Source organism: Culex pipiens, chromosome 1 (genome assembly GCF_016801865.2).
Source record: "Culex pipiens pallens isolate TS chromosome 1, TS_CPP_V2, whole genome shotgun sequence".
NCBI lineage: Eukaryota > Metazoa > Arthropoda > Insecta > Diptera > Culicidae > Culex > Culex pipiens.
The window spans coordinates 134,014,396-134,030,858 of NC_068937.1; the positions used below are offsets into that span (position 1 = coordinate 134,014,396).

The window sequence follows — 16,463 nt, forward strand, 5'->3', positions numbered from 1 at the left end:
GCACCCAGATAATCGCGTATCAAATTTGATTACCTCTTCCACCGAAATTCGCTTGACACTTGTACGCGTAGTTCTACGCATCGCCGGTGCGCGGCGCTAGCGTCAGCTCACCTCACTACTTCCGCCCGCGATTACTGGTCGCGGGATCGATTAAACTGTCAAAACCGGCCCGTTCCGGGCTCGACTTGAGCGAGCACGCTCGGAACTGGGCCAGGAAGTGAAGATTAAGTGCGGGCCTAATGCTTCTGATAATTTTTATTCCTCCGGCCCGCGGTCGGGCACTTCACCGCACACGGTAAATTAGTACTGGACGCTTTTTTACTCTTTCTTTCTGTTGTCGTTTTGTCGGAGGCTGCGCGAAGACATTAGCATAATTGCAGGTGACTCCGCAGCTTAATGGCTTCAATTAGTTTCATGAGGTCTCCAGTATATGTCTTTTTCGGGCCCGTCCGCTGCTAAATGACAGAGGAAACGGGGCGATGCACTTTTTTGCACCTCTCGACTACGTCGACGTAAACAAATCTGAGCAGGCCGACTTCCAAAGGATATTGATTCTTTCCTTTCCCTTTCTCCGGCATCGGCGCAGCGCTTGCTGTGACCGCCGTTGATTGTTCTAAAACTGGACGTCCCGTCCGTTCAGCCTCCTTTGATGACTTGATCTCGCGGAGGCCTGAGAATCTCCCGGGAAAAGAGAGGAAGCACATATTAAAATTAATGAACGACCACACTCTTAAACGAGATTATGTTCCGTATTTAATGTCATTTTCAAGCGCGCTCCGCACGCAGCATAAGCCGGACCGGAAATAAGCGAAAACAAGTTTTCGATACGAGACTAGAGAGGGAGAGAGGGAAGTTGGGCCACATCCGAGTAACTGGACCGGACTGATTTGTAACATTTTTATGTACGCAAATCGGAAACTGCGAACGTTGGAGAGTCGTCGATTAAGCGACAAAAGGTGATTTGCATGGAAAGTTAGCGTTGAACGGTAGATGGCGCGCCGATGGGACCGTGGGAAATGTCGGATAGGCGACGTCCGATGTTGTGGGGAAACGAGTTCACAAACACCTTTTACAAATTTTAAACAAGATGTTTATCTTAATTTGAATTTTATTTTTGAAAGTCGACATAGCTTTCGATTATGTCGACTATTTCTGCATTCTGAGCTTCAGGCATGTTTGCACTGGGTTCAACTCTGTTTACAGTGTACGCAAATGTCATTCTACACACAAACATTAAAACGGTCATAATCAATTAAATGTTGATCTTTGTCTCAGCAAATTTAAATGTTAATAACACAAATCGGAAACAATTCAAGGCGTCCACTCACTCCGAATCCGGCACTGAGTTCTGACAGGAACCTTTCACCTGGTTTTTTTTTTTGCACCGTATCGATTCCGAACCAGTTTCGAGAGGGATTTGATTGCAATTTGCCTCCGGTGCAGCAGCAACACCAACAAACTAGTTCGCACTGGCGCAATGATTCATGCTTCCTCGAGCTTATCGCGTTGAAGAAAAAAATGCATATAAAGTTGGATAAATTAACCGACAAACTGTGAGGTTATGGGAAAACGCCTCCGGGGGCTGGCGCGGATGGAATTTTGACACGAGGGGTTGGACACTTGAAAAACAGCTCAACGAACTGTCATTTTGCTATCCTCAAAAATGATTGTTGATTTTTTCCCCAAATAAAACGACGTTTATACGACAATAAAAAATTACTCAGTTTAATCTAAACCAAAAATACTTAAAAATGAGTTGGTTTTATTTTGACCGTCTCAAAAATTAGTTTTGAGGCTAAACGTCAAATTTTGGGTGAAATGTGACTTGACCAAGCTGGGAGCGCAAGGGGTTGGCCACTCCGTCGGAATTATGATTACCAAACAATCTGAAAAACAATTTGGGAAAATTGCTCTCCAAAATTCTTAAACGCCAGTAGCGCAGCAAAAGATGAAGAAAGTTTGCAGTGTTTCACTTAAAAGAGCTGACCAAGGAAGAAGCGGAGAAGGTGGGGGAGTCAGAACCCGACCGGATGTTGTCATTATTAACGATTTAATTCATTTGAATAAGAGAATAGAGAGGCGAGAAGGCGAAAAAAAAAAAACAAGCGAGAGAAAGAAGGAAAAAGTACCTATATTTTGTACACAACACATACAAAGTGAGTGTGTGTGTGCGGGTAGCTTCTGCGTACACGCTGCGCGAAGAAGAGTTGAACGAGCCCGGCTAAATTGACGTTTGTGTCTGTTTCTCTCCCTCACTTGATCATCCGAACCGCGGTTAGATCCGATGTGTGTGGTTCCGAACGATCGCGAAGAGGTGGAAGAAGAAAAAGCGCCCGTGCGCACGCTTCAATTGAGCGCGCTTTGCTGAAAATTGTTCAATTTTTTCATCAATTTTGAAGAAGCAGCTAGTTTTGGTAGGAGCGACTAGTGTGCGAGCTAAACAGAACTGGGTCGTTGAGCAAAAAACCATAATTGCTCTATAAATGTTGAAAACAATTGATTTGGAGGCGAACACGTGCGCGTTTGAGCAAACAATTGTTGATGAACGCTTGGCAAGCATTATCCTGGGCCGCCATCTTGGCGAGAGCACAAAAGAGCGTCGTCTTTTGACAGTTGATCAGGCGGATCGCGTGCACTTCCGGTGCGGGCAGAATTATCCACGTGCGCGCGCTCTAGGCTTGCTGCGATCCCTAGCCGTAAATCGCAATTTAGGATCGCTGTAATCTCGTTAAAAACTTACGCAAAAGACCAACTTTCAGGTCGTTAAGTATCTTTCCATGCTCGATCTCTTTCATCAATATTCCTTTTACAACTCCTGAGTGAGTTCTCGAAAAAGAAAAAAATGTGTGTAAAATACACACAAGTATCTGGTTTCATTTCCGTTCTAACCTCAAAAAAAAAACGACCAAGAGGTAAGTGCTCTTCCCCTCCGGTTTGGTCGCGCAAGTGTCTTTTCTGTTTGGTCCCTCTTCCATTCCATCCTTCATCCTCTGTGTGTCATAGTGATCCCGAAATCCATGAGCCGTATTATTATTATTTTCATGTATAATTACACACACGGCTGCGTGGCGGTCTAGAGGGATCTCTCCTTCGTTCGGATCTTCCCGTCACCGTTTCTTGTGGTGGTGGTGGAAAAAAGGATCGAGTAACGCGATTCGTTGTCATCATCATCATCATTATTAATTCTGTACGAGCCCTCCTAGTCGTCGTCGTCGTCGTTTCCGATCCTTACTCCTTCACAGCCCATACAAATGGGCACTCGAATATCCGAGACTACGTTTTTATTGGGAGTCCAGATTTGCTTGAAATTTGCTCCGGAAGTGACGCACCCTAATTGGGTCCGGCGAAATGTGATCCGAATCGGATTCAGCTGGGTGACAGTTTTGGAATTCTGCGAAATCAATTTAAGATCAAATTTAGTTTTGGGATGAAACCTAAAAAGCTAATTCTACGAAATTTAATTGATCCCAGTTAATCGTGTATCGTTTGACAGCTCAGCAAAAAATTGTTTTTGTGAGGAGTTTTCAAATCTAAATGTTTTTAATTACACGTGTAGATTTGACAGATTTTCCTAGCTGTATACGCTTATCGATGTTTTTTTTTCGGATTCGGAAATTCAGCCAGTTTTGAGAGCTTGATTAAATGTTACCCATAAAAATTAGGGAAACATTTAAAATAGTTGAACATTACTCTGGACTGTTTGGAAAATAATCAAGCAAAACTTGCTTAGTTTCAGATGTGTGTGCACTCCATTTGACAGCTGCCACGCGGCTTAAGATTCGGCAAGGTGTGCATAAATTTTGAACTGCGATAAATCGTCTACCGAATTCGCATTATAATTTCAACTTTACTAAAATTTATGGCCGAAACAACATGTGTGACAACTTTATTCCTTATGCAAATTCGACTGGTGTTCAGTTAATAAATTAGAATTTAGACGAAAGCTGTTTGTTATCTTTTTATCAGCTGTTTTGCAAACTTTTTTTTTAATTCAAGCCAGACATTATTTTAACTTTTGAAATCTAGAAAATAAGAATCAAACGTTCTTTGGTAATAATCAATAAAGAAGTCGACAAATGAGTCAAATCGTGCCACTTTTCGGGTCTGCATTGTACCGTTTGACAGTTCGTGCCTCGCGACGCCTGCTGCAATGTAAACATGGCATATTTTCTTCCTTTCAAACATTTGACTTGCAAATTTGGTCTAACATTGCCGCCGCGGCTGCCTCCTTTGATTAGAAACCGACTCCAAACACGCCGCACGCTGGTCAAATGTCGAATTTCACACCACCGACCGCTTCGCCGGTAGCTGTCAAACTCGGTGACGTTGCGTTGCAAACATTATGAAATTATGGCAGCGTAGCGCACTCTTTTGTCTCAATTTCTTGGATTGGGTTGAACTTCCAGCGCGCGTTCATGGTCACGTCGCGAAAAGCTCCTAGTCTGACTGCACGCGACGCGGACTATTTTGAATATAAATTGCGTCTGCCGCTGCATTTTTAAGTAGCTGGGGTGATCCTTTGTATCGCCGGAACAGGAGGCTCTTGCTCGGCGATGAGTTATTGACAGTTGGAATTGTCATTGGCGAACCTCGTTCAAAATTGCTTGGTTTTAGTAAAGGCTGAACCTACGCAAAACAGAGTTCTGAAGCCAAACGTCACTTTTAGGTAAAGTTAAAGGTCAGATTTTGAGTTCAATTTTGACGAAATCTGAGTAACTTTGCATGACGTTACAAGTGACAGTTCAGAGCCCACTGAGACACCCCTGTCGGAAGAAGTGGTTTAACGTTACCCCGATTAAAGGGCCGGATGTTGGTTGAGTGCCGAAAAATGTCTGGAGCCCGGTCATATGTTGCGGTTTTCTCACCTGACGGCTTCTGTTTTGTGTGCCGTTCTCTGTCAACTCTCGGCCCGTACGAACAACCCACAAACGAAGCCACCGAGCTATTACCGAGAACGACGCGCCCGACTCGGACTCGAAGATCTTAATTTAAGCTGGCGCGTGTGTGTACGAGAGCCTCTCTGGATAGCGTACGGCGCGAGTAACGGTCCCCACTTCCGGACGGACGTCGACAGGGCCTCAACCACGGTCTTGCTCGCGTGCCCTTCTCCTCCGATGATGATGGGGTGATCCAGTTTGGATGAAATTATGCAAATCTGATCGGATCGGCACGCCGTTGGTGGCGCCTCTCCGCTAATGTGGCCCATTCCATGGCCCGAAATCCAGCCCAAAATTGATACCTTCGCGGGGCAAATTGTCGAAGCTGATGCTTCCGGGCGGGTCGAACCAGTGATCGGGCCCGAGAGCAAACTTCCGATGCGATTGGTCAGGGAGGGGAAAAGGTTTAAAGTTTTTAAGTTGGTTAAAGTTTCGTGAGCGTGTAATGCGATTGAGGTGTTTCCGATTCAGCGTGTTCTAGTTTGACAGCTGATCAAGGTGGTGCAACGCACAGAGGTGTGTTGCTAGATCAAAACACTATTGACTCTTCTGCAGTACAATTCAGCGTGTACTTTGACAGCTTGGTAGCAAGGTGGTGTCACACAGTAAGGTGAGCAAGATGATCAGAATTACACATCACTGAGTCGCTTCTTCGAAGCGTGCGCGCCAGCCTTTATCAACATAATGAATATTCAATTAAATTGTTTACTCTTTTTCCAACCATCATCGGCTTGTTGTTTGTTTCAATTGCCGTGCGTTTCTTTCTCCTTCAGCCCGTTCTTTCCAGCAGTCTTTGCGTTCTCCAGCACGTCCGGACTCCGAACGGATGTTGGAAATTAAACGCCGCTAGCGTTTTCGCTACGTGCGTAGACAACGTTGTCCACCAGACTCGGATAGTCGTCGACTGAACGACTCGGTTCTGATCGGTTCGCGATTGACAATTTCATTTTCTCACGCGCGCTCTACGATCACTGGATGCTGCAAGATGCGAATCAACCGACTTTTACTTCCTCCGCGCGGGAATCGACGGTGAAGGGGGACTTTCGTTTCCGGTTTGGGACCCCGGGAGCCGAGCCCGGGCGCGCGCGATGGTTCAATTAATTAGCTAGCAATTTAATTATTTTTGATCGCCGACGACGACGCAGTCGATGGGCCGGGGTTCCGATCTGGTTCGTTACGGCGATATCGGGAGGGGGGAACTGCTGCTCAATGATCTCGTCAATGAGGCGAGAAATTGTGATTTTATGGTCGTTTCATAGACCGAAGTACCGCCGATGCCGTTGGGCAGCGCAGCGGTCTCAAAGATGGTTGACGAATCTGATGATTTTCCACCTTGCTCGTTGTACCACCTTGCGCCGCCGCTGTCAGTTGTGCACGCTGAAGTGGAATTGGGCCACCATAGTTTGAGTCCAACAAAGAGAATCATCTTCCAGAGCAATCAAAAGCTAGAACAGCACCTCGGCGGTGACCCTCACCTTCGCGTCGTCGCTTTTATTAGCATAAAATAAATTATCAAAAAACAATAAAAGCAATCGTGAGAAAATCTCGAAAAAAGAAATAATAAAAGCCCGCATCAACGCACTCTTTCCCACTTTATACACACAAACATCCAAATGTTGATCGCGATCGAAACGTTGTGTTTATGCTGCCGCTGCCTTTGTTGCGCGCACACACCTTGATTGTTGTAACGCCTTGCGCCAATCCAAGATGGCGTCGCTTGCTGCGATTGCTGTCATCTCCCTTTTAATTAATGACATGCAAATGTATGCTCAATTTAATTAATCGCTGGAAATTTACCAAACACACGCTGATGAGGTTTTAAACTGTGTGTGTGCGCGTCTTTTTTTAAAGGGAACAAAACATCGAAATTTCATTTCTCGAAATTGCGTCGCGATATGTTTTCAAATTCAAATTAGTAGCGTGGGAACTTTGGTGACTTCTGCGTTTTTTAAAACAAAAAAAATGATGTTATTAAGCCAGGGGTGCATTTTTTCACCTTGACTGCACATTTCCCACACTCTCCGCAGTGTCTCCACGTCACGAGGGGGCGCTGTTTTTTTTAATGACTTTTGGCTCTCGTAATTTACAGAAAAGGACTCGCGAGCAATTCATTTTGGGGTTGTTTGTTCATTTAACGGTTCGGCGAGCGCGCCGATCTCCCCCTTGTTTGAGTCGTACTTTTTTAAGGACTTCAGGACGGCGCTCTGATGAGGGTAGTAGTAGGCCTGGAGTGCATCGCGGTACGAACAGATACAGGTGCTTACTGCGACTAAGTGGTGGTGGTGGTGGTGGTAGCAGTTGGCGGGTCATAAATTATACTTTTCCATTATAATTTTTACTCTGTTTTGAACGTAACATTTTCTGCGTACAAGCCCGACTGTCAAAGGCGAGCACGCATGGTGGTAATAAGTTGGATTGGAGGGTGTCAGTTTGTGACTGGCGATGACCTCGAGAGATTGCCGACCGTGGGAGAATAGCTGGGGACAGCTGGTGACATTTGCGCGCTTGCATTTTACCTCAACTCTATCAAAAATCGCTAATTTCGGTTATGCGTGCACAAATCTGACAGTTGACTCTGATCTAAAATCACTCAGATCTCTACCAAATTGGGTCTGAGTACAATGACCCTTTGTACGACCACAAAGAGTTTAAAATTGATTTTTAAATCAATTTGGAAAAATTAACCTCGTGGTCCTTCTTGACAGAAAAGCTCCTATTTTACAGCTCGTTCCAAGGGGACCATAGTTGATTCATCGAAAAAATGTTGTCTTGTCAATATATATTTTTTTTTTTGCATTAAAATAAAAAAAAGTGATCAGAAATGGTTTTTAATCGTGTTTTTTACCGTTGTACATAAAAATTGACATAGGGCTTTAGTACTCAATTTGACCTACTGGGTTATCTGAGATTTGTCAAATTCGAGCTTTTTTCTCTACGTCAGCAAGCTATCAAAACTTACACTGTTACTCAATATTACCCATTTTTGGGTTGAACATCTCCCAAAACGCAAATCCTGCTCACATCTAAGCAGTTAATTGAAGGGAGTTGGGATCCCGGGAACACGTGCGCCACTTCAATCTCGAATCAACCGTTGCGGGCCCATCGTCGAAACGATGATTGTTGTTTTTCTCTTTGACAACGCAACGCATAATAAAAATCCATTTGTGTAATGTTGTTGTTTTGAAAAAAGGCTTTCTCCTGAACAAGGGTACACGATCTCTTCAACCTTCTTTTTTCTTCTTCTGAGTTTGTGTGGTACGTGACAGGAAGCGAGGGCGGTTAACTACCCCAAACAGCACAAGCCTAACCCCTGAGAAGTGGTGGCATCACATTAGAAAATTATTCAAAACCGATCCTCAAGGATTTATGTTTCCCTTTTTTTAACCCAAAGAAAAACAAGACAAAGCCAGATTAGCCTTTTTCAACCCTGTCAGATTTCGAGTCGTTACGACGATCGAGGCAGCCATTGATGAGTATATGCACGCTAAAGTGCATTATTGATACGCCTGCTTGGATTGAATTACTCACGGGCGAAGAATTCCGGGTGTTTCTTTTTTTGGGTTGTGGAAAAGTTTCCGGAATTCCTTATCGTCACGTGTGTACCTTTTTTCGTTTCGAGCAAAAAGTGGCCCCTTTTCTGTCACTTTTTTCTTCACTCCACACACACACACACTCGATGCCGGGAGGAAATGCACGGTAAAGACTAATAACAAGGTTGTGCAGTGAGGAAGAAGATGGCACATTAGACCTTTACATGAGGGAGATATTATTGAGGAAGGGCATCAGGTTTTATTGATCATCGACTAGGAGGAGGTGGTTCTCCAGCTTTATTGTGTCTGATTTCCGGTGCCACCAGCGCGCGCTCTATCTCTCTCTCTCTGTGCGGAGCTTGAAAGTTCAGCTGGGTTACTTTCCTTCGTCGTCGTCGTCTTCGTTTTGCTTTCCGATATTGTCGAAGAAAAAAAAAGAACGGCAAAAGAGCAAAGTAGGCGACGACGACGACGACGGCTACCAGTTGAATAGCCAGTAGTTAGTTCAGGGGTGGGGAACAACCCTGGTGATCGAATATCGACGATATGGGCTGATTGGGATCTCCTCTACGGGGAGGGGTTCCTCGTTTGTTGGTTGAAAGCTTTATGAATGGAAATGTTGACGAGACGTTTACGATGTTAAAGTTGCGTTTTATTTTGGATTTGTACAAATCAAGCCCACTGAAAAAATATGGTGGAGATAGTTTAAACCTTGAAATCACACTCCACTCGTCAGAGTGTAGCTACACGCAGAAAAATATTTTGTAGAATCAGCCTGTACGAGGTTTGATTCAAAAATTTTTTTGTTGAATATAATCAACGCCGATTTTGCGTTGAAACAAACCTTGATTTTCTCAATTCGACAAAAATCTTTTTTTGTTTTGAAAAAGTTGCTTTGACGTTTAGTGTTGAAACAAATTTCTTGATTTTCAAATCAACAAAACGTTTTGTTGATTCAAATATGCCTTATTTTTCTGCGTGTATGTAAACAAAGAACTGTCATGTTTGGAAACATTCCCTGGCTTTCGAAAAAACATTAATATTTGCGAATTGGATTTGACAGAAGTTGAACAAAGTGACTGAATGAACACAGGAATGAATTATGGATGTTTTCATTTTTGTTCAGTTTTTGTTAAAAAATGTGCTTTAAAACAACATATTTACCCATTCAGCACAAGAAATATTGACGAACTCTGATTGAAAATACTTCGAAATGAGTTATTTCGGTTGAGCGTGTAGTTTGTCAAAATAAATTGCGTGTAGTTTGTCAAAATAAATTCGTTGTTCTGTTGTCGACCTTTTCCAAAAAAATGTAATTTTTTAATTCAACCCATATAACAATATTTTTTGGAAAAAGTGGAAAATTGAACTAAGAAAATCGTGATTTTTGGTAAGCGTGTACGCTTAGTTTTGTGCGATTTGCTTGATCCGTCAACTTCAGAACGTAAACATTACGCAAATTTTAGTTAATCGTAACATAGTAATTTAAAAAAAGGTAGTCAGAGATTAGCGTGCACGAGTGACAGGAATTTAAGGAGTGTTTGGTTCGAAGTAGGACAAGCATTTGGATATTGATTTCCGCACAAAATTCGTCGATATTTTAGAGTTGTAAAGATGCTATTAATTTCTGAAAGGGGAGGGTGTGGTATCCTAGATTAAGCGTGTAATGCGAAATTTTAAGGTAAAGTGCTGACGGATCAAAGATCGCTGAAGTCCGGATCAGTATTCTTCAATACGGAATCGGGCATGAGGTCAACAGTCTACTAAAGATTCTTCGTTTGACAGATACCTAGTAGGCCCTGTTTGGATCTATTTCCGTAGCAACACCACCCAAACAACGCTGGGAATCGTAAATAAAACCAATAAATCTCCAGCAAAAAACCAATCAAGGCACTAAAAATGCACCCAAAAACTGCACCCTCGGGTCTCAAATATCACAAAATGCACACTTCCCATGGGACCCCTCCGAAGGAGAGGAACCAACACCGGCAGCAGCAGCAGCTCACCGGTGCGCTGTGTAACCTAATCAAATAAAGACATCGAATTTCATTCAACAAAAATTCTCCCACACATGGAAATTCCCTCACTTGCGCTAAAATGCGTCATGTTCGTGCAACATAAGGATCCTAGCAAGCGGCCGCATGTGTGCAACTCAAAAACATAACACAAAAAACTCGAGGGTTGCTTGGTTCACATGAGAACAGTGCGAGGTCCTGAGCGAACGAACCGAAAGAACAGAGAAGGATCGACGAAACGGAACAAGACAGGTGGCTGCCGCCGCCGCAGCCCGGATTGCAATACTTTTCGGCAAGGGAACAGCACCAGTTCGTAACATCCTGTCTGTGAGCATAGAAGAGACGAAGAAACGCGAGAGAAACATCGCATCGAGAGAGACAACAACCCGAAGTTGTGTTCGGCTTTGCCGAGCGAGACGGCACGATTGCTGTCGGAGCTCTCGCTCCCACGGCGATGTTATTCCGGAGCGACGACGAAGACGCATACGCACCCGGTGTCTCGCGGGATCGTAGTAGTCTCTAAACGACGTCGTCGTTGTCAAGTTGTTTCGCGTGTGTCTGTCGCGCTCAAGATTAGATCGCGCGCGCTCGTTCGTTCGTCCACCGGAAGTGGTTGCGTACTTGGAGTGAAGAATTGTGCAAGAAAAAAGGGAGTCCCGCGTCCAGATGATCGGTGAAGAGGTGACGGGAAGTGACCGGAAGCGGTTTTTGGATTAAGCGAGGGTATTCTGAGAGGATCGAAATGTACAACTCTTGGCGACTTGCAAGTGCCAGCTTGTGAACCTGTGAAGTTGAGACGTCTGGAAGGGAAGCAAAGAGTCAGTGGGAATTCGGGAAGTGACTGTGAAGTGAAATCCGGCAAAGTGTGCAGTTTAGTGACGCCGCAGCTCGCGGGCCCTCCTGGCTGCAGCAGCACCCTGGAACCGGATCACGTCAAGATCCTGTCCTCGGTGTCGTCTTCGTCGGCCACCGGAAGTTACCAGCACCAGTACCTCCAGCCGCCACCGTCCAGTATTAGCAGCAACAACAATTACCTGAACATCAACCATAACCACCAGCAGTCAGCATCCGCGGCCATGGTCCTGCAAAGCTACGACGTGTCCCTCCAGGACGGGGCCAACGTGTCCCCGTATGCCGGCGACTACGCTCCGTCCTCCCTGCTGGCTTCGGCCAACTACTACCCCGACCTGGACAGCAGCAACCTGTACCACTACCACAGCCATCACCAGCAACTGCACAGCCATCACCAAGGTTAGAACGCGCGCATCCAAAACCACCCAAAACTATTACGCAAACGTCAAGTTCAGACGGCACCGCCAACTACGATGACGGTGACGACTCCTTTCAACGTTCAATGTCAGCGGATGTTTTTGTGCAATCAAACAATAGCTCGCGAGCGAGCGAGCCCGCGCTCGCTTCACGCGCCACCAAACTCACAGCCTGCTGCTGTCAGTTCGCGTCGACTGGGTGTGCATCGCACCGCGAAAATCTCAGCTGTTGCTTGTCGTGGTCTCGTCTTCAGCCGCAATCAAAAGAGCCCACCGCCAAATGTGTTCAAGGCTTGCTGCGTTGGTTTTTCGAAATTCTCACGACCCACGGACGCCCCCTCATATCAGCACAGTTTAAGTGAATTAATTTTCCAGTTGTCTAATTTCGCGCAGCGAGCGTTTTTTTTCTTCTTTGGTTTCGGGTGCAATTTTTCAATATCCAAAAACAATTACCCCACACTCTCAATTTTCCACTTTTCCACCTCGAACAAGAAAAAAATGCATCTCCCCGCGCGCCTAACCCCACACTCCAAAGCCCGGAGAGATGGAGAGCATCGGGGAGGAAAAGGTGGTTAGGCGCGTAAGTGAGTAATTGGAATTTCCTACGATTTTCTTCTAATGTGATAATTGTTCTGGCCAGGGCGCGCTCGCGCAAAACGCGTGTGGTCCCCCCTCCCCCCTCCTTTTTTGCATGGCAAATTATTGGTGGCAATTGGGGATTTAAGTGTTTAAAAATTCAATTTTCAAACTGTGGTAATGATTGGAATTGGCTTTTGGCGTGGGGAAATTTAAGGGCGATCGGAAATGTGATTTTCGCGGTGGGAAGGTCGCGATTGGCGACGATGGGTAATTTTGAGGTGATTTTAAAATTTGAATCGAATTAGAAAATTTAAAGCAAATGTTTACAAAACACTAAATTGTTAACTTTTCTTACGAAATAAAATTGTTCTGTATTTTGCTTTTGTATTTTTCTAAATTTCCTTAAAATTTAATTTAAATAAATTGAACTTCATTAATATTTACTGACAGTGTAAAGAAAAACACGTACACGCTCATAAAAAAATACCCAGTTCTAAGAAATGGTACGTCCAAATACGTCAGAAAAAAATCGCTGTTTTTGGAGTGAATTAAACATTCAAAATTGTATTTTTTGGGACTGGTGTTTTTTTCGACATAAAAAAACACATTTTTTTAAACGGCTTTGTTTCAATATCTTTAAAAAAAGTCTTTGCCTCGCAAAATTTAACCAATATTTGTTCTTCAAAAAGTAAGCAAGACCACCCTTGAAAATCCCCTCCAGCATTCTTCAAGACTTTGACAAGTTTATCATCTCTCACCGTTTTATCGATTGACAAACGACGCAATAGTCAATTTAAAGATACAAATATCTCCTCTCAATCAAACAGCTAAAAAAAATCCAACCCTCTTCGCACTCCGCAAAAACCGATTTCCTCCTCCGGAGGCAAATTTTACTAAATTTCCTTAACCTCAACACCGCCTTGACACGGCCACCCCTTTAAGAACGGAAATGAACCCGTCTTCTGCTTCGCCGAGGGAGGTTCACCCGCGCGACCGGAAATGGAAAACACCTCTCGCCTTTTACTTTCTTTCTCTCGAATCGCGACGCAGTGATTTTGTGACCACCTTTTTTATCTGTTTATCGTCTTGTTCGGCGATGATAACTTGATTATGAGTTGTTCCTTTTTTCGCGCCCGCGATTCATCTGTCAAGATTCGAAACTGTAAATAAATTGTTTTCCTTACGGCAAAACCAAGAGAGTGGTGATTAACCGCCGGAACGGAAATAGGCATTTGTCCCCCGCAGGCCGGAGGGGTGTCATCCCGGGGGTCTAGATTCCGGTAGAACTGGTTCCGCGAGCAGTGGATCGTGAGACCGGACATTGCTCGCGCGCGCAAAACTATCGGATATTGGCGATATGTTTTAGTAACGCGAGAGGATGTCATCGGCACCTCTTCTGCACTATCTTCTTGGGAATCGGAAGAACGGGCGCGCGCGCGTTTGTCGTCACCTCCATCCGCTACCGTTCGTCTTGGGAAGTTCATTGAGCCCTTTGGCGACCAGAGGACGCTTCTTCTTGCTGTTGTCTTGTCCCCTTTTTTCAACCGTTCCTGCTGTGAACTGGTCGATCGACACCTGTTGCAGGCTTTTTTTTGGAATGCATTATGTTTTTGCTCCTCTCTTGGGAACATGGTGTTTGCACAACTGGAATCTAGTTTTAACATTTAAGCACTTTGACTTTTTTTGTAATTAAAGAAAAAACAGCTTAAAAATTAAAATTGCAGAAATTTTCAAAATTTACAACAATTTCCGTTAATGTACAAGATGATTCAAACAGCGAAAACATAAAATCATCTTTGTTAACTCTTTTTAAACGTGCAGCTGTCAAACCATAAATAATACACTGTTAAATAAAACTAAGCAAAAGATGTATGAATTTTAGGCACAAGAGAACAAATAATTTATAAGTTGAATTTTTGAAACAAAACTAATTTGATCGGATTTAAGCTTAAACTCTGGAGGTGTTTTTTTTTTAAATTGTCCAATAAACCAAACTTTCAGTTTTTGCTTTTTGGGTGTTTTTTAATACCCCTGACTCAAAGCGGTTTCAAAAACACCCAAAAAGCAAAATTTGGAAAAATAGGACCTCTTCAAAAAAAAAACTCCAGAGCTGAATCTGAATTATTTGAGGGTTTACCAAAGAAAAAAAATAACAATCAATACAAGATCATTAATTTTTATTCAGAATTTAAATTTTATTCTTAATAATATTGTTTAAAATTTTCCTTAAAATGCTTATTTAAGTAAATCAACTTTTTTCTCGATATTATTGCTTTTTTACAATTTTGAATTTCTTGTAACGCAATCATGCAAATTAACACTGTAGAAGTGTACACCTTAATTTCAAATAACTCAGTTTTTTGTAAAAAACGAACCTACTCAGAAATGAGTAAAATGGGCAAAATATCAGATTTGGGTAAATTTCTATAAACTTTTGATGAATTCTGAGTGAAATTCTCTCAAATCTGACATTTTCTCCTTTCAAGAAATTTAGAGTAGGTTCAGTTTCGGCGAAAACTGAGTGATTTTGATATGGTGTGTATATTACGGCAAGGAAAGAATTATTAATTTTTTTTGCTAAGTTTTTTTTTTCAGAACTCTCTATATTTCTAGAGTAATTTTTAAACAAACCTATGTGCTATGGGTTAACTTTGCAGATAGAACATTTTGAAATTTTATCTTGATTTTTAGGAAATCCGGCGCATTGATTTTTTTTTTAATGTACGCTGTATAAACTTTGGTGAAAATATTATAATTTTGCTTGATAACATTAAGATTCTGACAAAGATCAGTGCATCTTTTTTTTAACCTAGAAAAATGTTGAAAAAATCGTTGGCATTTGTACTATTTTAAACTAAATTTAAATCAAATGTTGAATAATGTACCAAAAGTGTGTAAAAAAATCAAAACACTGTTAATGAATACTATCAGAAATGTAATACAATTTAAGTTCTATTTTAATTAAATTAAGAGGCATTGCTTTTCAAATGTGCCAGGATAATTTTGGAATGTGACAATTCTTGATTACAGTTTTTAAAATTTTGTTTAATGAGTAAATTTTCATGAGGACGTGAATTATTCAGAAGAACTCAAAGCAGATTTATTTTCGTTCACAATTCGAATCAAACTCTCCAAAATTTGAGTAAATTTATCAAAAACAGAGTAAAAAAAGAGAACTGACTCAGAATTCATGCCTGAGTCAAGGAATATAGAATAACTAAGGTAAGACTAAGGTTTTGGGGAAGGTGAAGTTTCATTTCTGAGGTTAGAAAGAGAATGAAGAAATCTATATCTATCTCTATATATATAAAAAATTTCGACGATTTTGTTCGAACGCGAATCAGTTCAAAACGGAGCGTCGGATCGAGGTGCTCTTTGTTGCGTTGGGTTTGTATAAGTCCAAGGAAGGTTTATACGCTAACTAATTGACACTTTGGCCACTCTGGAACCAATTCCGGAGCATCGGCAAATTGTATGGGAAAAGTTACGTAAAATCAAATTTTGATCACAGGAGGCTGAATAAGCAAAAAAGCAAAAACGTCAACAAACGAAAAAAGGCAGAACGAAGTTTGTCGGGTAAGGCTTGTTTTCAATAGATTTTTCGTCTTGCTAATTCAGAGTCTGAAATTTAGTTGCTGGATCTTTTTCTGATCAAAAAGCGTACACAAATAGCGTCATTTGAAGTGTTTCGACGTCGAAATCTGAGTGATATTTGACGTGCGTGTAAATACAAAACAATACACTGTTAGAGAAACTTACTGCAAGTTTAAGCTATTCTCAAATTTTACTTTTATCCGTCGAAACCTAAGTTTGAGCAGTCGCCCTGCTGCTCCTTTCGGAAGCAAGAATTCCATTCACTCTACTTATGCTGGCACAGTGGCACACACAATTTCCCTTAGACTGTGTTTTTCTTCTTCTCTCTTCCCCTTTCATTTCTAAGTTGAAGCACCGGGGAAGTTTTCCGAAAAACCGGACGAATCGTTAATCATCCTGAACGCCGTTCAGGTGGCCACTTCTAGGCCCCACTCTCATAGGGCCGTTAAAATGTCACTTTAGAGCTAGCTATAAATAAAAGAGTGCCTCATTTAATTACTGCTCGCACACTAGTGCGACTTCAAACTGCCAGTGCAAAAA

The 16,463-nt window shown here is 42.6% G+C and overlaps 1 protein-coding gene across 2 annotated transcripts in view; it reads left to right on the forward strand.

Annotated features, from left to right (window-relative positions):
- Nucleotides 1-16,463, forward strand: part of LOC120422589 (ETS-like protein pointed) — a 58,117-nt gene that overhangs the window by 12,250 nt on the left and 29,404 nt on the right. The window contains exon 1 of one of the 2 annotated variants that reach the window (XM_039586081.2): nt 10,999-11,733. The exons of the other annotated variant lie outside the window; for it this stretch is intronic. Coding sequence (XP_039442015.1) covers nt 11,559-11,733 — 175 coding nt within the window. The 5' untranslated portion in view covers nt 10,999-11,558. Of the gene's footprint in view, nt 1-10,998; nt 11,734-16,463 lie in introns of those variants that run through there. 2 annotated transcript variants of the gene reach the window in all.